General features: G+C 45.8%; 2 protein-coding genes and 1 pseudogene across 3 annotated transcripts in view; 2 read left to right on the top strand and 1 right to left on the bottom strand.

The window, feature by feature from the left end:
• The first annotated feature begins 296 nt into the window (after window positions 1-296).
• Window positions 297-4055, top strand: LOC147321571 (uncharacterized; annotated as a pseudogene). Its single transcript, XR_015130987.1, has 2 exons — window positions 297-2078; window positions 2335-4055. The product of XR_015130987.1 is annotated as an uncharacterized LOC147321571 (transcript).
• Window positions 4056-4391: 336 nt separating this feature from the next.
• Window positions 4392-5856, top strand: LOC147321572 (protein phosphatase 1 regulatory subunit 3G-like). The gene has a single exon (XM_086305597.1). It carries the CDS (start codon window positions 4509-4511, stop codon window positions 5307-5309), a length of 801 nt encoding a protein of 266 aa, XP_086161723.1. The 5' UTR covers window positions 4392-4508; the 3' UTR covers window positions 5310-5856.
• Window positions 5857-9732: 3876 nt separating this feature from the next.
• Window positions 9733-22709, bottom strand: part of lyrm4b (LYR motif containing 4) — a 56746-nt gene continuing 43769 nt past the window's right edge. Inside the window, exon 3 of the mRNA XM_086305607.1 lies at window positions 9733-10129. Within this exon, the coding sequence (XP_086161733.1) occupies window positions 10082-10129 (48 nt within the window). The 3' untranslated portion in view covers window positions 9733-10081. The remainder of the gene's footprint in view (window positions 10130-22709) is intronic.

Consider the following 22709-nt stretch of genomic DNA (forward strand, 5'->3'; position numbering starts at 1 on the left):
GATCAGTACATTTACATATTTTTGTATCAATAAAAAGGAAGCTGACACACGCAAGACTTTATCACAGGTGTGAGCGTCACAGCAGATGCCTTTGTGTCAAAGTAGCTGAAGATAAAACACAGAAAAACATGAAGGTGATTTTCCTGTTCTGGGATTTTATAAAAATATTCTGCAGTACATCAAAAACGAAAGAAAACCATTAATCAACATATGAACATTACCTCTGACGTTACAGCGGTTTTATTAGAGACACGGCTAAGCGTTTTGCATTTTGAATCATTTTAAAAAGTTTAAATTTGTTCAGTATTGAACAGCAGAAATGAGGTTTTCTTTTCGGAAGAATGTAAAAGGGAAAAAAACAGCGGCTGACAGCCTGTAAACAACAGTAGACTTGTGCGTAACAAGCAAGCGAATAATGAAGAAAGCGAAACTGTTCTTGAAGTACAGAGAGAGGGAGAGAGAGGGAGGGAGAGAGAGAGAGAGCTGTGCATCGCGGTGGAAGCAAAACAGTAAAAGTCAGAGTGAATTCATGACGATGTTTATGTGAATCTTCTTTTGCTGCTGGTTCGGTCAATATTGTTTGGAGAGAGATCAAACTAACAGCTTTAGAATCGGCGCATAAAGGGCGTGAACACAAAGCTTGGACCCGCCGACAGATCAGAATCAGCGAGCTGTCGGCTTTCAGCCCCGACCGTGTCCTTGCTGTCGGGTGAGAAAGGCGACATCTCACTGATTCTGATCCGCGGGTCGCGCTGTGTGTTTAAGTCTATGTGCAGAATCCGTGTACCTGCTCTCATTTACTGTCTTAACTGTTTGGTGGTTCTTGAAATTTTGTGAGATGGGTCATTCTTACTATTCGGCGCCATTTGAGTCCTAATGACATAATATGGTATATTTAGTGTAAAACTTGTCTAATGCTTATTTCTAAACCATTTTCTTGTATGTTTAACCCCCCTCTACCATAGAACACATTGATATATACACAGGATAAATACATTAAAAGTAAATTACTTTTATTTTAGCACAAGTCACTAAAGTACTATGTCCCCAGTCATGCTTGCTCGACTTCAGTTACAAATATAACTTAAAAAAAAAAAAAAAATCTAGATTTTTCATCATTTCTGGATTGGCTTATTTCTAATGTTCCTCATCAAATGTTCTTTTTTATTATTAATGCATGGTTAATACTTAAAATCTTTAAAAAATGTTGTGTCCCTGAATCAACTGTCACCCCTGTTACTCTGATAAGAATTCCATAGAACACATCACCTGATTATTCTTTTAGTCACATGACACTCCCGGATGTAACATATTTTGGAGGGAAAACTTTCAAGAAGAAGACGAGTAAGTACCACTCTTTAATCAACCCTTTTTTCAATGTTTTAGCAAGATTTTGTAATGTGGCAAAGCATAACACGTCCAACCTGTTACACTTATTAATAGTGGAAACAATTTTTTTTTTGTAATTTTTATAATATGGCTAATAAACATGTTAAAAATGGTTCTTAGTGGTCACCATGTACTAGCTTGTTGTTCATCATACTAGTAGTAATGGCTAAGTTTAGCATAAAATCTCCCCCCTGATACCGTCACCCCTGTTATTGCTATGCACTGTAACAGGGGGGACACATGGTAACAGGGGGGACGTAAGATGATAGAAGTTTAGTGTTTAGGGTTATTTATACAAGTGTGTATTGGTAATTATTATTAACCTGTATATATATACTTTTAGAAGATTTTGAATAGTATACATTTTTCAGGGAATGGCACCAATGTCTGCTGCGGAGAAGCAGCGGCGCTACCGAGCACGTCGTGATGCTGACCCTGAGAGAAGACAGATATATCTCAATAAAGAGAAAGAGAAGTGGAGAAAGGACAGAGAGGAAGGGGGAAAAAAAGAAAGTGGCAGATCTCAGTGAACGACAGAAGAGAGCACAGAGAAAGCAGTGGCGAGAAAGGAAAAGAAAGCAGAGGGCTAGTGCCAAAGGCAGGACAGAATTTGAGGCTATGAATACTCCTCCCCTAAGTCCAGAATATTCCCTAGAGCCAGAAAATGCCCCGCAACCAGGACCCTCAAGGTTAGAAGAAGAGTTGACAGTTCAATGCTTTGCTGATTAGGTAGATTTTGTATTTGAATGATAAAACGTGATTTTGCCCTAAAAAGAGAGAGAGAGAGAGAGAGAGAGAGAGAGTGAGTGTGTGTGTGTGTGTGTGTGAGTCTACCTGCCTAATACATTATAAACATATAATATCCAACGTCTATCTTATACTGTATCTAAACATTTATCTAAACATATATATATAATAATTGTGACAATATTTCCTGTGTTGTAGGCAATACATTGTTGGACGAAGGAATATTAGACAGGGAAGAAGGAGACTCAAGAATGAAATTAAAGAGCTAAAGGCCTTGTTGGAAAAGGAAAAGAGAAAAAAAGAAAAATACAAGAAGAGGTGCCAGCGTTTGGGTGGGGAAAAAAAATCCCCACGTTCTAAAGTGGATGCACTGCTGCGTCATGAAACAGTTAGCAACACAATTAGGAAAAGACTATTACTGCAGGAATCAATCATTGAGGAAATCAGGAATAAATACAAAAACACCAAAAAGGAACGAGAGAGGCAAATTATTGCAAAAACGACAATAGGAAAAATTATAAAGAAATACAGGCTACAGAGGGCTGCACAGACAGCTCTAGGCTTTTCAAAAAAGCGTGGTCAAAGACAAGATGGAGGGCTCATAACCTTTGAAAGAAAGGAAAGCAATAGATTACCAGTTGATTGCAAGCAGAAAATAAAGGCCTTCTTCTTAAGAGATGACGTCAGTCGGATGACAACAGGACGAAAGCAAACTAACTCAAAAGAAAATAAAAAAACAGAAACGTTTGCTAACTGATTCACTGAAGAATCTGCACCATAAGTTTCTTTCAGAAACTGAGCATCAGGTCTCATATTCTTGTTTCTGCACCTTAAGACCATTTTGGGTTGTGGTGCCCACAGAAGCTGATCGTGAAACCTGTCAGTGCAGGACACATGAGAACTTACAGTTCATGGCCAATGCCCTGTATGTCCAAGGTCTGTCAGCAACAAAACACATTGAAGAGATGGTAGATGCAACAATGTGTGATGCTAAATCCAAAGTCTGTGCATATGGTGAGTGCAAAGACTGTTTCAGTACAACACACACACTCTTGAGACCTCCTAACAACACAGAGATAGCCTTTACCAAGTGGTCTCTAGAAGAGAATGAAAAATTAAATGATGGAGAGGTATCTGGTAAAAAGTCAACAATTACAGTGAAGACAACTGTCATGACAACAGAGGATGCACTTGCAGGGGAATTTCATGACGGACTACTCAGATTTAGGCGGCACGTCTTTAATATCCGATGGCAGTATAGAGCCTACAGACAACTGAGAGAAAATCTGAGAAACGATGAATGTCTGCTACATGTAGATTTTTGAAGTTTCTTTAAGGTGGTATTTTTTGTCACTGATGTTATGTCCACCCTGTTTCTCCTCTGTCCACCCTGTTACCTGTGTGTTTCTTTTGTTAATTAAATCAAATCAACAAACATAATGCATGTCTCTTTGGTTATTGGGAGGGAATGAATCAGCAAAATTAAGTTACTTAAAAATGGAGCCAATTTTTTTTTAATATTCCCTTTGAATCTAAAAACAATCTTTTGAAATTACACTGTGTCTTAAAACTGAACCTGTCTTCTTTCAATATAATGCTTGTTTAAAATACTTCCTTGAAATTTCCTTGCAGATTTTAAAAAGGGACATTGTAGCTTTTAGAAAATGTAAATATTACTATAACTGTGCATTCAAAACAGTTATTAATAGAAAATTGAATGTCCTGTAACAGGGTGGACATTTGGCACGTCATGGTAAAGACTTTGATTTTAAAAAATATTATAATATAATATCCTTAGCTGGACCAATACATTTTTCTTATAGGTTGAAAATCCCTCTTTTAGATGAAATGTTAAAATAATTCAAAATTTTGTATTTTTTGATGAAGAGTGATCACACTGAAATGGCACCGAATAGTAGGAATGACCCAGATGTCACCAGAGATTCTGGCATTTCGGGCAAAATAAATTTATATTAAAAAAATCGATTCAGGATTTTAATGAATCGATTTTACGTTATCCAAGCCAGAATCGATTTTAATCGATGAATCGATTATAAAAACCCACCCCTACCCTACTGCTGACTGAGCCACATGACGTCAGACAGGTATGTGTGTGTGTCCAGAGACTGCTGGATAAGGTGTTTGTGGGCGGAGCCTCGCGCGTCAGAGGGTCTGTGTTGTTGTTTTGTTCTTTGTGCACAAACAGGTGAAGGTTGACGGTCTGTTACGTGACGTCGCGCCCGTCTCTGTGACAGCTGCTACGCCCCGAGGACTGCACGCGCTCTGCTGTCACAGGGGGCGGGGAGCTCTATACAAGCTGCCGGACTCCGGACCCGCCCGCAGCTCACAGGCCGCCTGGCTGCCGGGCACCCATGTCCCGCTCACCCCCTCAGATCCACGCCGGCGGAGAGCCCACGGAGAACGGAATGAAGCAGGAGGAGGAGGAGGAGGGGGCGGATGAGGAAGACCTGGACGACGAGCTGGACGCGTCTCAGCTGGAGAGGTTCATTCGGGACCGGAGGAGAGCAAAGTCCCTGCCGGCGTACCCGGCGCTGCTGAACGGACCCCACGGAGCGGAGGAGGGCAGGAAGCGCGTGAAGTTCGCGGACTCCATGGGGCTGAGCCTGGCCCGAGTGAAGCACTTCAACTCCCTGGAAGAGCCGCAGATCCCCAGCAAGGTCCTGTCCCGGCACAGGAGCTTCCCCCTGGAGCAGCACGACCTCCTGAGCAGCCTGTGCCACAGCTTCGCCGCCGGCCTGCGCGCGGACCTCTCGGAGCTCCGGGACACGGAGCGGAGAGTCCAGCGGCACCGGGTCTGCCTAGAGAGGCTCGCCGCCACGCAGCTGGACGTGCGGGGGCACGTGCGGGTCTTGAGCGGCTGCGCCGGCAAGGAGGTCGGAGTGAGGTACACCTTCAACGGCTGGCTGTCCCACATGGACGCGCAAGCGGTGCCCGTGGCTGCGAACGAGCCGGGTTTGGTGGGGGAGCGCTTCGCCTTCACCGTGTACATCCCGCCCCTCGCAGACCCCGGCTCCGCCGTGCACCTCGCCGTTTACCTGAAGTGCGAGGAGGGGGAGTTCTGGGACAACAACGAGGGGCAGAACTACACCGTCAGGTACCGCTGCGTGCCCGGCCACGCGCCCTTTGTCAGCGCCGCCTTCCACGTCCCCTGAGCCGTGCATAAACCTCTCCATCTCTGCGTAAAACCTCTCCATCTCTGCGTAAACCTCTCCATCTCTGCGTAAAACCTCTCCACCCCTGCGTAAACCAGCTGCTGGGCACCTGTCTCTCTCTGTCCCGTGCTCAGATCAGTGAAGCTGAGTTAGTCTCAGGCTGCAGGCCCAGCACGCCTCACCTCTGTTTCCTTGGTTTTAAACCTTTAGTGCCTTTTTTTAAACCGACCTCTGACACTGAGCCTTTGATGTGTTTAGAGACAGTTCCAGATGTTTCTCTCAGAGGACGCTTTAAACTGCTGACAGTTTTTACAGGTAACCCAACTATCCGCTCTTGGACTCCAGCTCTTGATTTGAAGAATAGATGGATTAACTGCTGAGTGCATTTTCTGTCACGCTTGGGCTTGGTGTGACGTCACAGTGTAATGAAACTGTTTGATTTTTGTGACCTGATTAAAAATGAAGCTGCTCATGTTCAGGATGTCAAGTTTTGTCGTTTTACTCGATGTGTCCTTTGAAACAAATAAAAGTGACGCTGGAAGCCGAAGTCTTTCTGTTTTTCTTCAGTGTGAGATTCATCCTGATTTATTTCAGCAGGACTTTTGTGCTTTGGTTGCATTTAGAGTTTCTTTCATACATAAATGTTTCATCGTGCTTTATTTGGACCCAACAACCTTTGTTGAGGCCGTTATTTCTGTTTCCATGTGTGTTAGTTTTGTGTTGTGTGTGTTTGTGTGCAGATCGTCCAGAGAAGCTTCTCCATCAGAATCAGAATCAGAATCAGAATACTTTATTCATCCCGAGGGAAATTAGCTGCAGGAGGCGGTTCAGACTCTCAAACGCACCGTCTGTCGCGCTCACATTAAAGTGGGCGTTGCCTGCATCATTTCAGTCTTCTTCTACACAGATTGGACCAATCAAGAGCCGCCTGCTTCAGTCAGGGTCATCATCAGAGCAGATCAGTTTGAGGCTCTGAGCAGAGGTTGAAGGTTCAAATCCAGCTTTCAGCTTCTTGTTTCTAGAAAGTGAGTTTGTAATGGTTCCCACCACTGCCACAGTGGGACCTCCACACCGCTGTGGACACAGGCGAGCGGCTCAGCAGGTTTGGAGAAGGGTCACAGCTATGAGGGTCTGAGGTTCAAGTTCAGCTTAAGTAAACTCCCCCTTATCTGTTGGTCTGGATTCAGAGTTTCACTGAGTCATTTTTCTGTGTTTGAGCTCAAACACGCAGCCATGTTTCACACTTCAGAGTCAGATCAGCTCTTCATTAGTGCGCGACAGGCTCGGTCGGCGTGAGCCGGCTCAGCTGGGTAACTCTGGGCCTCCTCTCAGAGGTTCAGATCCCACTTGAAGCTGGTGTTTGGCTTCAGTTCCTCCTACAACCAGATGTTCTCCGTGACGGAGCTGCAGGTCTGGGCTTCAGTTCCTCGTGTCACAGATCAGTGGCGTGGTCAGACTGCAGGGTTGATGTGCGCAGCTCTGAAAGTTTCCTTTTTCCATGAAATGATTCCAGTTTGCTCCCAGTTACAGTCCAGCTGCAGGATTTTGGAGCGGCTCGTTTTTATGGCAAAAAGCTTGAATGTTTATAATGAATGCAGTCAGCTTTTAATTTCATTTATCAAATACTTTCCCAACATATATCTAGAGGATAACTGTGATTAGTGCATTTTAACCTGAAGCATCAGCCTCTGCCAGAGCAGCGGGTCTTGAAATGAACATAAATCCGAGCACCATCTGCAGACTCGAGTTCAAACTTCTGATATTTTTGTGTTTGTGCTGCAGCCTGTGAGATTCACTCAGTCCAGCATGAAAATGACATGAAAACAACATTTTCTATATTTTAGTGTTAAAGGTTTTCTGCATGCTTTATGTTGCAGTGAAATTCAAACAAATAACATTCTGATAATCTTCTGCCGTAACAGGACGTCTTTACTGTCTTTATATTTGAACTGGTCAGTACTCGGATACTTACACAGGCCTGAGTTCACATAGTTAAACAATGATCACTGATTTTGATGTGTGAGACAAAAATCCTGAAAACAGGTTGATGGACTGAGACATAGTTATAAACTTCTCGGTATATAAACACGGCGGTCGAGCAGCAGACCCACGCTGACAGAATGACTCAGCAGCGTTTCCACAGTCCAGACCTCGACCCCGTAAACTTATCATGGCGCTCGCTGAAGGTTGAAGTCAGCCAGAGGAGAGAAACTCCATTCGATAAGTTCAAATAAGAGTTTTTCTCCTCTCTCCGCTGCCTGAAGAGGCCCGATGTCCAGCCAGACTGGAGCTTTGTGCACGTTTCACTAAACATCAGCACGCTGGAAAATTTACTCAGCATGCATCATTTTCATTATCACTGTTACAGGCTGGAGATTTAAAATCAGATATTAAAATACGCCATTGATAGAGAGCACTTCAGATATCAGAGGAAGGTCCAAGAACAAATTCAGAGCTGGCTCTTTTTCACCGCTCTGATGAGAACACAGCAACGCTGCACAAACATGCAGTGTCTGATGCTCGCCGTGGCCTCGAGGGTCAAAGTCCAGAGGTCCTCCCGAACTGCTGCTGTTGACCAACCTGAGCACATCTGTTTGGTCTGTCAACACGGACGGAGGCGCCCAGCGATGGAGGAAGGTTTCAGTCGAAGCTGGATCTGCTGCTGCCAGAGTCCACTGGAAAATCAGCGAATTTAAGAATTTAGTCTCAGTCTGTCAGGCTGGCAAGGCCCCAAACACTACAGTACCCATGAGCCTCTGCTGCAGCCTGTGGACACGAGGCTTCAACTTTAAACTCAAACGTTACCTTTACGACTTTTTTGGCATCCAAAATATTTCAAGTCCTGCTTCCTTCAGTTAGGACAGCTGGCCAAGGCAAAGCCGGACCTCCCAGCTAACGTCTGCGAACGTGTCATTCACCTTTTCCTTACCTGCAGATTGCACTGCTGCAATTCATTGTACTTTGGTCTCGACCAGGCCTCCATCCATCGTCTTCAGATGGTCTAAAATGCAGCTGCTCGCCTGCTAACTGGCACCAAACAGAGAGCCTATAACCCCAGTGTTCGCTTCTGTCTCCTACAGGAAACAATTTAAACTTTTACTTTTTGTTTTTAAGTCTCTTAACGCTCGAGCTCTTCGTACCTGTCTGAGCTCCTCTCTGTTCGTGCTCCAGGAAAAACCACGAGGTCCAGCTCGGACTGATCTCAGATCTCGTGGTGATAGAGCCTTCTGTGTGGCAGGGCCCAGACTTTGGAACAGTCTCTCTTTAAATATCAGATCTGCACAAACACTTGATCACTTTATTAAATCACTACTAAAGAGACATTTTTATGCTCTGGCTTTTAACACACTGACCCAGACATTTTGGTCTTATTTTAATAGTCTTAGTTATTGTTTTAATTCTTTTCGTGTCCTATCACTGTTTTATATCGTTTCCTTTTAATCACATTTTTATGTTGTTAAGCACTTTGTGCAGCATCGTCCGTCTGGAAATGTGCTACAGAAATACATGTGACCTTGACGCCCCTAATAATGCTAACGTTGAGCCTTAATGATCACTAGAGACCAAAACAGTTTATCAGGATGTAAACGTGTATATTTTAACCTGGGAGTCTGTGGGGCTGACCCACTGCTGGAGCCTCTAGTGGTCATTAGAGGAAGTGCCGTTGATGCTGCTTGCTCTCTCAGGCTGAGAGGTGATTGGTTGGCTAATCATGGCTGCTTTTTTGTCTTTAGCAGAGTGAGTATGTGAATCCTGAGCTTGAGGTGGAGGATGACAGAGGTGGTGCTGGGCTCTGATGTGTATATTTTGGCTGAACGTGCCGTGGGTCTGAGGTCCTGTGTGTGGAAGCAGCTCGTGCACGTGGCGTCTCTGCAGAACCGCCGCGGAGCGTCCTGTGCTCGTCTGATGAAACGGCGGCCTCAGATTGAGCAACGTGATCTCTCACACCACGTTTCTGTGGAACTGGGTCACTCTTAAACCAACAAGGCTCTATTATTAGCAGCGCTCCACCTCCTCCTCCCACTGACCACGCTTCAGCTCACAGCTGGACTCAGGTGTGTTCAAACATGCTCATTGGCCGGTTTCATCTGGATTCACAGGGGTCGAGTTCAGCTGCCATGATGTCACCTGTCAGAAGTGCGAGCCGGACGCTCTGACCAATCACGTCCCAGAGCTCAGACTCCAGCGGTGTGTTAGCATCATTAACCTCGCAGCAGCTGAAGAGGTGCGATGGTGCAGAGGTTAGCACCATCACCTCCCAGCAGGTGGAGGCCTCTCTGTGTGGAGCATGTCCTCCCTGCTGCAGCCTGCAGACATGCAGGACGACCTGTCCAGGTGTACCGCCTCTCACCTGCGACAGCTGGCATAGAACCAGCAACCTGCTGAGCGTCAGTGCACACAGTGATTCAGACTCAAACACTCGAACGCTTCATTCATCTTTATTTCATCTGGAGGCTTTTAAACTGAAAATCTGCTCCAACTCTGATTAAAGTGAATTTATTTACCAATGTTTCAGTTTCTCAGTGAACGCATCATCGCTGACCCGTGACTCATCAAACGTTCTGATTGGTGTGTCCCAGAAAACAAAACTCAAGCACTAAACTCCACCTCTACCCTCCTACATCTCCCATAATGCATCTCCCCTCTCCCACCCGTTCACAGTGACATTAAAGAGTTTAAATCCAGACGAGGAGCTGCTGGGCGTTCTTGCTTTTGGAGGTCGGGGCAGTGATCTGCTCGCTGATGTCAATTCTGTCTGACTCCGCCTCCTGTTAATCGACCACAGTCTTCTGGGCCTCGTACATCTTCCCTATGGAGACCTGCGCACACACAAACATCAAAGGATTTTAACTTGTTAATGGTTATTAACCTCGTCTGAATCATCGACGCAGACGTGGAAATATCCCCTCAGGGTCAGACCCACAGACCGAGCTCTGCGAGCCTGTGTGTGTGTGTGTGTGTGTGTGTGTGTGTGTGTGTCTGTGTGTGTGTGTCTGTGTGTGTGTGTGTCTGTGTGTGTGTGTGTGTCTGTGTGTGTGTGTGTGTGTGTCTGTGTGTGTGTGTGTGTCTGTGTGTGTCTGTGTGTGTGTGTGTGTCTGTGTGTGTGTGTGTGTGTCTGTCTGTGTGTGTGTGTCTGTGTGTCTGTCTGTGTGTGTGTGTGTCTGTGTGTGTGTGTGTGTCTGTGTGTCTGTGTGTCTGTGTGTGTGTCTGTGTGTCTGTGTGTGTGTGTGTGTGTGTGTCTGTCTGTGTGTCTGTGTGTGTGTGTGTGTGTCTGTCTGTGTGTGTGTGTCTGTGTGTCTGTCTGTGTGTCTGTGTGTGTGTGTGTGTGTCTGTCTGTGTGTGTGTGTCTGTGTGTCTGTCTGTGTGTCTGTGTGTGTCTGTGTGTGTCTGTCTGTGTGTGTGTGTCTGTGTGTCTGTCTGTGTGTCTGTGTGTGTGTGTGTGTGTCTGTCTGTGTGTGTGTGTCTGTGTGTCTGTCTGTGTGTCTGTGTGTGTGTGTGTGTGTGTGTCTGTCTGTGTGTCTGTGTGTGTGTGTGTGTGTGTCTGTCTGTGTGTCTGTGTGTGTCTGTGTGTGTGTCTGTGTGTGTGTGTGTGTGTGTGTGTCTGTGTGTGTCTGTCTGTGTGTGTGTGTGTCTGTGTGTGTGTGTGTGTGTGTGTGTCTGTGTGTGTCTGTCTGTGTGTCTGTGTGTGTGTGTGTCTGTGTGTGTGTGTCTGTGTGTGTGTGTGTCTGTGTGTGTGTCTGTGTGTGTCTGTCTGTGTGTCTGTGTGTGTGTGTGTCTGTGTGTGTGTGTCTGTGTGTGTGTGTGTCTGTGTGTGTGTGTCTGTGTGTGTGTGTGTGTCTGTGTGTGTCTGTGTGTGTGTGTGTGTGTGTCTGTGTGTGTGTGTGTGTGTGTCTCATGCCCAGAGAGCCTCATTGCTGTGTTATGTCAACAGTGCTGAGCTGAACTCTGTTGTCAAATAGAAGAGCCAATTATAGAGTGTGGACAGCTGGACTGTCTGTACAAATGCAGCGTGTGTGTGTGTGTGTGTGTGTGTGTGTTGGAGGCACAGCTCATGATTGATTTTGTGTTTATCTGAAGCACGGCGGAGCGGCACAGCGTGGCCCAGAACACTTGGACGTTCTCGCTGCCTCCGCCTGAACGCTGAGTTCACTGGACGCTCGAGGACAACAGATCCTGAGCGACAGCTGGACCGCAGTGAGGCTGAGTGCAGAACACGCTGAACGCTGTAACGGTTTGCATTTGATCAGCGCCGTGACCTGTCGCAGTCACCGAGCTCACACACACTCCCCGTGCACTGAAGAGCGAATGCAGCGCAGGAAAGACGGGCTGCAGATTTATGAAACGACAAAAATATTTCTCTGATTCACTTTGTTTGAATGTTAGAATCACTCAGTTTATTCCACGTTATTCTTTCTTTCAGGTTTTTATTCTTTAAGTCATTTCTTCATTTACATGGTTTCATTTTATTTAGTTTATATTTTATAAATGATCTATTTATAGATTAATTATATAATCTATAATACTGATCACTTAAGATTTTAATTAAAACTGATGTGAAACTTTGATGTTTCACCTTCTGACTGACTTTAAATTGATTATCAGGACATGTTGTGTCTGCCATCTGTGAAGGTGCTGCTGATTGATTAATTGATTGATTGATTAAAGAGCTCATGGATCGTCGTCTCGTGTTTAAAGCTTACAGGATCAACGACGTTCCCGTGATGGGATCGTTTATGTGTGTGGTTATTTCTCTGCAGCACCACCAGGGGGCACAATCACTCCACAGACAACTGTCCCCTGCACCTCCTTCCAGCTCATCTATTAGCCCCCCCCCCCCCCCCTCGCATACACCACAAATAAAAAAAAACCTCTTTTACTTTCTCTCCATCAGAGGAGCCCCTCGCTCGCCCGGTCAGAGTGTGTGAGGTCCTGATTGGCTGAAGCGTGGTGTAGGAGGGAGGGAGGGTAGTGTGGTGGTGGTGGTGAGGCGAGATGAGGCGGGAGGCTCTGTGAGCCAATCGGCTGCGAGGAGGCTTGGCTCTCATGTAAATTGTTGCGGCTGAGCTCGAACAAAGGGACGGCCTTGCTCGCTCTCGTCGTGTCTGAGCCGCTCGCTCTCCTGCGTTTCACATCTGCTCACATCCGTCTCTCTGCTCCAGCTGCCGTCACTTCATGAATAGTAGAAGGAGAGCAGCTCCAAATAAACACCAGTAAACCCAGTAATGCTTCACCGTTGTCTCCCAGTTCAAACTGCAGGGTTCATGAAAGCAGAGCATGCTGGGAAATTCAGGCTCCGAGTCAAACAGGTTCACGATTGAGTTCAGAGGCTGCTGGTGAGGGAAAGGCCATCAGGCCACACCTCCACTGATCTTAACCTCACATCAGAAATGACATTTATGGCTGATTGCCACTTTATTAGGAACACTACAGTAACTCTGGGTCTCGACTTTTCAACATTTCAGAGATCAGAGTTACACACCACTGTTAATCTGCCGTTAACCAGCGTTAATCTGCCGTTAACCAGCGTTAATCTGCTCTTAACCAACGTTAATCTGCTTTTAACCAGCGTTAATCTGCCGTTAACCGTCATCCTGAGATATTATGACACGATGTGCCGCGGCGCTCTGTCTGTAACAGGAAGTGTTTCACGAGCAGAACATTTCAGCTTCTGCGTGAAACTAAACTGTTCAGAGAAATGTAACTACACATCACAGCGATGCAGACCACAGCGCCTGTGATTGGCCTGTTCAGACCCATCATCTCCTCCAATCCCAACGTTCTCTGGGAGGTTGATGGTTCGATCTGTTGCTGCTCCAGATTACAGATGCACATATTCAACTCTGTATATTTTATATATTTTATTATTATTATTATTATTATTATTATTATTTTATTTTATTTTTTTACTATTTAATTTGTAAAAATGTGTATACACACACACACACACACACACACACACACACACACACACACACACACACGTAGGAAAATATTTAGTATACACATCCAGAAATGCATATACTATTATATATTGTACATATATTTATTAGTTTCAGGTTGGCCATTCTTGTATTTTGCTCGTTTGTGTTGTTGTGTTTGCACATCTCTGTTGCTTGTGGGGCTCGCACACAAGAATTTCACTCGCATGTGCTGTGCCAGTGTGCCTGCACATGTGATGTGACAATAAAAAGTGATGTGATTTGATTTGATTTGAGTATCCTCGGCCTGACAGCGAAGCCTGAGAGTGAATGAGTCACTGAGATGTATTTAATATATTTCCTAAGGACATGAAAGTGTTTCCGTTGTCAGACACTGATGTAAGGGTCCCGCTGTAATCAGGACCGCTCACACCTGCACCTTTAACTACCAAGGAGCTCAGCTTGGTTCCCAGAGGTGTGCACGGCTGCACTTTTGTATGTTTCCTCTTCCTGTTCCCGGACTTGGTGCTGTTCGAACCACAGCTCCAGCTCCGATATCTATGATATCTGTCCACTATGATAAGCTCCTCGTCTTCCCCCCTGACCTGCCACAGCGGCCTCAGTGGAAGGCCGCCCCTCCCTGAGCTCGGTTCTGTTGGAGGTCTACTCCTGTTAACGAGGCTCGTCTGATCATCGGGGTTCTGTCTCTGATGCTTCAGGGTCTTTGTCTCACTGTGAAGCACCACATTTAAATAAAACTGAACTCGAGTTTTCATTATCATTCATTTAGAAAGATATGAGGATTCTGTAAAACATATGCAGCGAGGCTTGGCACGCCGAAGCCTCCTGAGAGCTCTCTCCTACATAAAGACAATCACAGTGATGAGAGTTATAATGGGAAGCTAAACTTAGCCTTCCTCATATACCTTCAAATCCATCGGCTCAGCTTCAAACCCGCTCACACAGAACAAGTGGGAGCTGTATGGAAACCATGAGCACGCACTCCTCTCTCCCTGCTGAGTCGTGACTGGCTGACCTTCAGTCCCACTCCCACCAGGCAGGAGGTGTAAGATTAACATCACACTGCTGCACTCGATCCAGCTCGCACGGCAGACTGAGGAGGACTGAATGAAGAGCCTCCTTATGCCAAGTCTGAAATATCACAGCTGCTGCTCTGACAGCGTCTCTGCAATCCAGACATGTGCTCTAAACTTAATCGAGCCTCGTCAAGTCAAATGGAACCACATCCATATTCATAACGGTCTATGAAAGGTGCAGTTAACCATCAAAGCTGCACACAGGGACAAATGTGCAACAAATCTCTCTCATTCGTATTCAACGAAAAAGGCTCAGAGTGAGAAATCTCAAACGCACCGACAAACATCATTCAGTAAAACTAAATAAAATATATGTTGTTCTGAAACAACGAGCTAAATACAAACATGAATACATTGTGTCTATGATGTTAATCTTTAAAGAGCTGACTGAGATGGTACCAGCTATCATTTAAATAGATGTGTTTTAGAGCCCAGGGGCTCCTGTCATCATGTAACAATCAGCAAGGCGACAATCAGCGAAGGCCCTGCTACAAAACTGTTAGACTGTCAAAATGAGACAAGATGAACCCAAAACCCATCTTATCCTAACAAAACAAATCAAAAACAAACCAATTAACTAACAAAACCAAAAACCTAAGAAAAGTCTTTGAAACCTAAACCAAACCGAGAACTCTTCAGAGTCTCAAATTAACCGAAAACTCTTCACAGTCTCAAATTAACCGAGAACTCTTCAGAGTCTAAAATTAACCGAAAACTCTTCAGAGTCTAAAATTAACCGAAAACTCTTCAGAGTCTAAAATTAACCGAAAGCTCTTCAGAGTCTAAAATTAACCGAGAACTCTTCAGAGTCTCAAATTAACCGAGAACTCTTCAGAGTCTCAAATTAACCGAAAGCTCTTCAGGGTCTAAAATTAACCAAGAACTCTTCAGAGTCTCAAATTAACCGAAAACTCTTCAGAGTCTCAAATTAACCGAAAACTCTTCAGAGTCTCAAATTAACCGAGAACTCTTCACAGTCTAAAATTAACCGAAAACTCTTCAGAGTCTCAAATTAACCGAAAACTCTTCAGAGTCTCAAATTAACCGAAAACTCTTCAGAGTCTCAAATTAACCGAAAGCTCTTCAGGGTCTAAAATTAACCAAGAACTCTTCAGAGTCTCAAATTAACCGAGAACTCTTCAGAGTCTCAAATTAACCGAGAACTCTTCGCAGTCTAAAATTAACCGAAAACTCTTCACAGTCTAAAATTAACCGAAAACTCTTCAGAGTCTCAAATTAACCGAAAACTCTTCAGAGTCTCAAATTAACCGAAAACTCTTCACAGTCTAAAATTAACCGAAAGCTCTTCAGGGTCTAAAATTAACCGAAAGCTCTTCAGGGTCTAAAATTAACCGAGAACTCTTCAGAGTCTGAACCTAGCAGAGAAGTCTTGCAGGTTGCTGTTTTAAAGTTGGCATCTAGTATAACCCTGGCATTACTTTCAATCTGCTGGTTGCAAAACTAACAAAGGTACTTCGGGCTAATCTGTTGGTGTCTATGTGGTGGTCGCTGTAGCAGGTAGATGTGCATATTGGCGTTTACAGGAGTTTTATACCGAATGCCCTTCGTGACACAAACTATAGAGGGGATTTGTGTCCTTGCCTTGAATTGAACGAGCTTGCTCAGCGAATGTGTAATCCACCACACTACAGAGCCATGTGCTGGTTGCAAAACTAACACTGAGATAAAAAAATGTCTGTCGGATTTATGAAGGTTAAAGCCAATAAACGTCAAACAACCTGTGGTTTTATCCTAAAATATACAATAAACAGCCACGAGAAGCCTGCAGTTAATCCACCATTCATAAACATTATACCTTTTTCTACAGAAAATGATTTTCATTTAGGAGGCTGTTGTTTGGGGTGATATTAAACAGCAGACAGATGGTGTGTGAGGCACATCCAAAAACTCCTTTACTGGGATCAACACTCTGAAAACAGAACCGAGTCTTCCTCATGTTTGCTGTTTAACTTTACCAAAAATAGACTTCTCAATCAATCGTGATCTCGGACACGGGATCTCGACAGCAAGTATGTGTGGTTTCCTTCTGCCTTTACAGACACCAGCTGCCGTCCTACCATGGTAAGTGGGCTGGGCATGTTTGCATTAACAACACCCAAAAATAATTTGGGATCTTGTACTATGCTGTATCCCTGGATGGTGGGCGGATGGTGAAACTGTGGAAATAGCTGCTAATCTCGGTGAAAATCCTCCACAGTGGTGTGCGGTTAAAAAAGAAATGCTGCCCTGAACAGCAGGAGACGGCAAAAATCGAAGTTAAAGAGCCGCTGAAAGTGGGAGGAAAGAGATGAAGCGACGGAGGGAAACCTGGAGGTGGCCAGCAGAGCAGCTCAGACACAGAAAATGAGGTTTTCTCCTGTGAGGGAGAGAAAACGGGAAGAAAGATGAAAAGACAGAGGGCCTCGGACGTCACGACGCTGTCAAACTGAAATTCACGGAGGCTTCCGAGTGCCGGAGAGGAAGAGATGGAGAGCGAGGGAAGCCGGAGGATGAGAGGTGTTCAGGTAGATAATAAACTGAGCATAAGGAGCGCTCCATGCTGTTTCAGACTTTCCATTTGTCAGGAGACGAGAGCAGAGCAGCAGGCAGCAAAAACACATTTAACTCTCTGAACATCAGCGCCTCGGATAAACATTTAGTCCTGAAAGTCACGCCGCGGGAGGAAAGAAAACAGAGCCACGGCCAAACCACCAATCTCCCCGATCAGGCTGCTGCAGTCTCTGCTGAAGCTCATTCAAGTTTCCTAGAGCTTATTTTTAGTGTTCAACATGTTCATTTTATCACATGCACAGTTTTAGCCTAAGAAAGTAACCAATGAACCACAGCAGGGACACTGCTGATGACACTAGCCAATGTCTGGATATGTAGTCCTGGTGCCCTCTGACCTCAAAGACCACAGACTTTATATCAAACATGGATGAAGCCACAGCGAACCACCTGCCCTTTCAAACCTCACCAGCAGGTGAGGAAAAGGAGCAGAGCAAGTTATCAGCTAACAGTTTGATTGGTAAGCTGAATAAACTCCTCTTTAAAGATGATGTCTCCACTGTGCCCGGGACTCTTCTTGGTACAGCGTGACTGAAGCACCAAACCCAGGAGGTGTCATGGAGGCATCTCATCTTTACTCGAACCACCTTTAGTCTGAATGGCCGAGGTCCTCACCCTGTCTGTAAAGGAGACCCCAGGAACCCTGAGGGGCGAGGCTTTCTCCCCTGATCTGACTGTGGTTGTCAGATAATCTCCTTCAGTTAACCCAAAGTCTGTGGGGACTGATCCACGTCTGTGCTCACTGGAGGTTCCAGCTTGGTTTGAATACACACAGAGATTTTTTCCCTTTAATTATTGTCTTTTGTTTTAAGCTGTTCATCCAGGGTCATGTGATTACTGAACCTCGCAGTCCTTTATGTAACCACAGCCTGACGGAGATCACCACATTTCCATCCTGACGGATTGCAGACAAAGTTCGGTTGAGCGAGTTCATCTTCTCCTACTTTCAAATGTCAGATGATGTAAAGAAATATAAGCACTTCACCGCTATTTACACGCGCCGATATTCAAAACACGCACGCACAAATATCTGCGTGGCAGGCGAGTTTTTTTCTGGCCGCACGGTTGCCACAGAAACAAAGACGTTAGGGTTCATTACTGTGTGAAATCTTTTGCATCAGATGATGTAAACTTCAGGTGCATCATGTACGGAGAGGTGAAGCCAGTCCGTCACCGCTTCCACACGACACGCCGAAGACGAAGGCGTTTAGATCAGACGAACGAAGACTGAAAGAGAGAAGAAGGAGCTCGAGACAATTAACGGGAGCGTCTTCCATCAAGTTCAAACTTTCATCTGCTTTCACTCCTCCCTCTCTGTGGCGCTCTCTCTCGCTGGGCTCTTTCAGGAGGTTTATCAGTTTACATAAACTTCATCGCCTGAAGCTCAGAACCAAAACACATACAGTTTACTCTGTTCAGCACTTTCCTTTTAAAACCTGTTATTTCTCCAGAGGAAGCCAGGCTGAGCTGGCCGGTTCCTCAGTGCACATTACAAACATGCAGATTATCCGTGTGGCAGCTGTAAGCAGGCTGCATGCAGACTGGGGCCGCACCATTAACACCAATTTAATCTCGATCGGGATTTTGGATTCGCGCATTTCCCACTCCACCAACAGAATGCAAAAGCAAATGAAGCGCTAACTAAATCAGGGCCTGACCACACGCCTGCACGAGCCAATCACAGCTGTTCCCTGCAGGGTGCAGTGCGAGGTCTCCTGAACAAGAACGACACAAAGACAACAAAACTCAGATGTGTGGAATAGCAGAAGGCGAGGAGCTCGTTCCGGGAGCCGTGCAACATCAACTCAGTCGTCCATAAAACTGAGGCCGCGCATCCGTGTACCCATCCAGCTCACGGACACACCCAAGGCCAAGGATAAGCGTCCAGTAAAGGAAAACTTCCCGGACTAAACGCACGCCATCCCCTGGCTCAGAGGCAAAACCGGCACTGCACACTAAACATGGAGGGGCCAGCAGAGAGACACGCCCGGCCCTCAGTCACGTCCATCCTGCAGGAGGTTGGTTTTATCATTTATCCTTTCTTCTGTTGAGTTCACATCAACAACGAAGAGCACTTTTACTTTGACACAAAGATGTGATAAATATATAAAGAAGCACCTGATAAAATAAAGAGAAACATGAGTCGTGAGATCATGATGTTGAACTGTTGCTGTGACATTTCCTCTGAGATTCGAGCTCACTGTCACAGACCTGTGTCCCCTCTTCGTCTGATTGGCTTTTATCATCAGATATCTGCCTCTGAATGGCTCCTTCGTAACGTCACGCTGTTTAAAAAGTCGGTTTCTTGTCCTGACAGCAGCCACATCCTGGTCCTGTCCTCAGCCTCCAAAAACCTTCGTATGAACCTTTGTATCTGTGGGTTTTTGGCTGTTGGGAGTTTAGCTTCGACCAGCTGACTGTTGATGGTTTAGAGATGAAGATGGAGGTGTGAGCTGGTCTCGGTTGGGGTTGGTACCAGTTTGTTATGTGTCCGTGTAGACCAGCGTGGACCTGATGTGGATTAAAGCTCGTTTTATTTTTAGAATCTATCCAAAAAAACCCTGAAAACTTTGAGACGAGCGTCTCACAGCGAAGTCCTGCGGTGGACACTCGAGATGAGGTTTAATGTTGGCGTTTTAAAGGCTGGGTGATGAGCGAGGGGAAGAAAAGAGCAGTTTCCACTTCTATTACAGCCAGAGGTGTCGCCCCCTGCTGGACTTTTTAAACGAGGCGCTCCTTCAGCGTCTCTCTCAGGCCTGGACGCTGTGTCCATGTTTTGAGCCGGCAGGAGCTCGGAGGCTCGCTCAACCAAAGCTTTAAATCTCCTGCACGCCGTCTCTGATCACTGCGGGCGGGGCTTCAGCGCCTTGCTCAAGGACACACCAGCACGGTGGGGCAGTGTTTCGAAGGTCGGCGGCTCTGAATCTGAAACAACCTGCAGCTTTGTTTTGTGCCGATCCAGCCAATCACATTCCTCCACTGTGATTCTTCCCTTTAACCCCTGTCGCCCTCATTTGTCCCTCCCTGCCTCCCTTAATTTCCCTTCTGCTGACCAGCTGAGTGTGTGTGTGTGTGTGTGTGTGTGTGTGTGTGTGTGTGTGTGTGTGTGTGTGTGAGTGTGTGTCTGCACTGTCAGATCCTCTTGTTTTGTTCCCCGTCTGTTTCAGTCTTTTCTTCTCCATCCTGCCGCCGTAACTCGCTGCTCTGTGTGCGAGATGCGAGCGACGGCGTGCTGGTGAAACGTCCCGTGTTCGTTTCCCACAGTGCCACAGTCTCCACGTCCTCGTTAAGCATTCATGAGTGTTTAGGAGCGCCGCAGGCCGTTTTCCCTGAACCCCCCCTTGTTTTAAGTCCTTTTTTATAAAGTTGGGAATAAAAGAAGAAAATTAATTTGTCAGAGGAATGAATCACTTTCTCACCCAAACACTGTGGAGGTGGGGTCCGCCTGCATCGACACAAAACATCAATTTTTAACTCTTTTGTGCCGTCTGCTCGGGGCGGATGGATATCCTCGATATCACCTGTGAATGATGTGACGTGTCGCGTGATCATCACAGGCCGTATGTGCACGTTTACGCCTGCAGGCTTACTGAACCCGCCCACATCACTCACATCAGACGCTGCTTCTTAATGCACACACAGCTACGTCCACTCCGTCTGTGTGGATGTTGCAGCAAATTCACAGTGAGGTCAGATCAGGCCTCGGTCAGCATGTTAAAGGTTAAAGGTCATGGCAGCGTGGCTCAAGTTTGCAGAGCTGCATCTGAAAAAAGCACAAGACTGCTGGAACAGACGAGACCAAACAGCTCACACAGCAGTGAGCACGATGATGAGTGGACCATGAGCTCCTCTGTATACCAGCACGTGTGTCCCACAGCTGAAGCTCAGACCAGTCAGCAGGACTGGGATCCGAGCACAGGAGCAGATCTGCAACAGAACGGCTGAAGGAGGAGAGAATGGAGCTGCTGTGCAGAGCTCAGAGAGCTGTGCATGAACCAATGTTGCAAAGCTCAACGAGCTGAAGCAACGTAGTCTGTCCACAGTGATGACAGAGACTGAGAACATCACTGCTGAAGGAAGCTCTCTGAGCTGCTCGATCACGGGCTGGACTGCAGCGCCTCGCTTTAACATGGAAGTCTATGGGGACTGACTCACTGCTGGAGCCTCTAGTGGACGATAGAGGAACTGCGGTCATCTTTCAGGTGCAGAAATGCTGCTCGTCATTCTCCCCAAAACACAGAAAAATAATAAAAACGATTTCTAAAACCATCGCTAACTTTACAGCCCAACAAAAGTAAAATTACAGGTGAAATTGGCCAAAATGATGCACTTTGATTCTATTCAATTTGATATTTTATAAGAAATCAAAGACGCCGAGTGGCTCAGCGATGCTGTGTGAAAACAGGCTGCCATGACGGTACACCCCCAGACACTGATACTGCACCTCTGAAGACACACACACACACACACACACACACACACACACACACACACACACACACACACACACACACACACACACACAGCTCATCCTGCGAGTTTTGAGCGCCAGACATCTTGAAAACAGACCAATGGGACGTCTTCGTTTACACTTCTCATTTACTGTCACTGTGTGGGTGACCTTGGAAATCCCCTTTACTCTAGGCTCCGCCCACCAGCTTTAACAAACGCTGGCATATCATCTTGTTAAGTGGCTGTAATAATACAAGAAGCCCCGCCCACTCAGCACATTTGCAACCAATTAGTCGTCACCGTTCAGAATCAGAATCAGAATCAGAATCAGAATACTTTATTGATCCCTGGGGGAAATTATTTTTTGTTACAGTGCTCCATTTTAAACCAACATTAAGACAAGACAGACAATACGCTAACTAAGAATAGTACAATATATACATATATATACATACATACATACATGTATACATACATTCAAGATCCGCCATCAAGAAATGACGGAAAAGATAAAGGACGAATTACACGACACAGGATTAAGCAGTGGCGTAAAGGCCTCACACACACACACACACACACACACACACACACACACACACACACACACACACACACACCAGGATGTTTCAGTTTGCCTTCATCTTTGTCTCGCTCTCTAATTAGTGCGCGCGCGTGTGTGTGTGTGTGTGTGTGTGTGTGTGTGTGTGTGTGTGTCTGTGTCTGTGTGTGCGCGAGTGTGTCTGTGTGGAGTTCCCTCGGTCTGTGCTGCGATCTCCTGTTTCAGTCCGTCACACCCAAACGACACAGAGAAGCAGAGGAGATGAAAGCGGGAGGAGGAGGAGGAAGAGGAGCTGGTATTAAATTGCGAGTGTCGTTACGCCTCCATTGTTCCTGCTCCTCCTCCTCTGTTCATCAGATCCGGGGAGGATACAAACGCCTGTTCATTCGTCCGTTTGAGCGACATCTCGACACGTCTGACAGAATCTGGACTGAAACCTAAAAACTTTCACTTATTTGGCCAAAGTCTGATTTCCCAGCAGGAAGCCTCACAGCTTCCAGCGCAGCAGCTCGCTAACAAGGCAGGCTCGGGCCGGGCCATTACCCTACACGATTACTGTAAACACACAATTACATGTATACACGCTGATATCATGAAGCCTCATTAATCGCACCTTCTCTGTCCTCCAATCAAAACTGACTCTCAGTCCAAGTTTGAAAAGTTTGATTTATGGAGACAAAGCGGGAGCTGCTGCTTTGTTTACATCAGACTAACCCGCTAACAAAGAAACCGGCAGCAGCACATCAAAGAGGCTGAGATTAAATTCATGTTTTTTTGAATGGAGTCTGGTGGAGAATAACAGATT

Source organism: Aulonocara sp. 'chitande type north' Nkhata Bay, linkage group LG9 (genome assembly GCF_057382095.1).
Source record: "Aulonocara sp. 'chitande type north' Nkhata Bay isolate Kocher_YH1m ecotype deep benthic linkage group LG9, A_spYH_male_GT1.1, whole genome shotgun sequence".
Classification (NCBI taxonomy): Eukaryota; Metazoa; Chordata; class Actinopteri; order Cichliformes; family Cichlidae; genus Aulonocara; species Aulonocara sp. 'chitande type north' Nkhata Bay.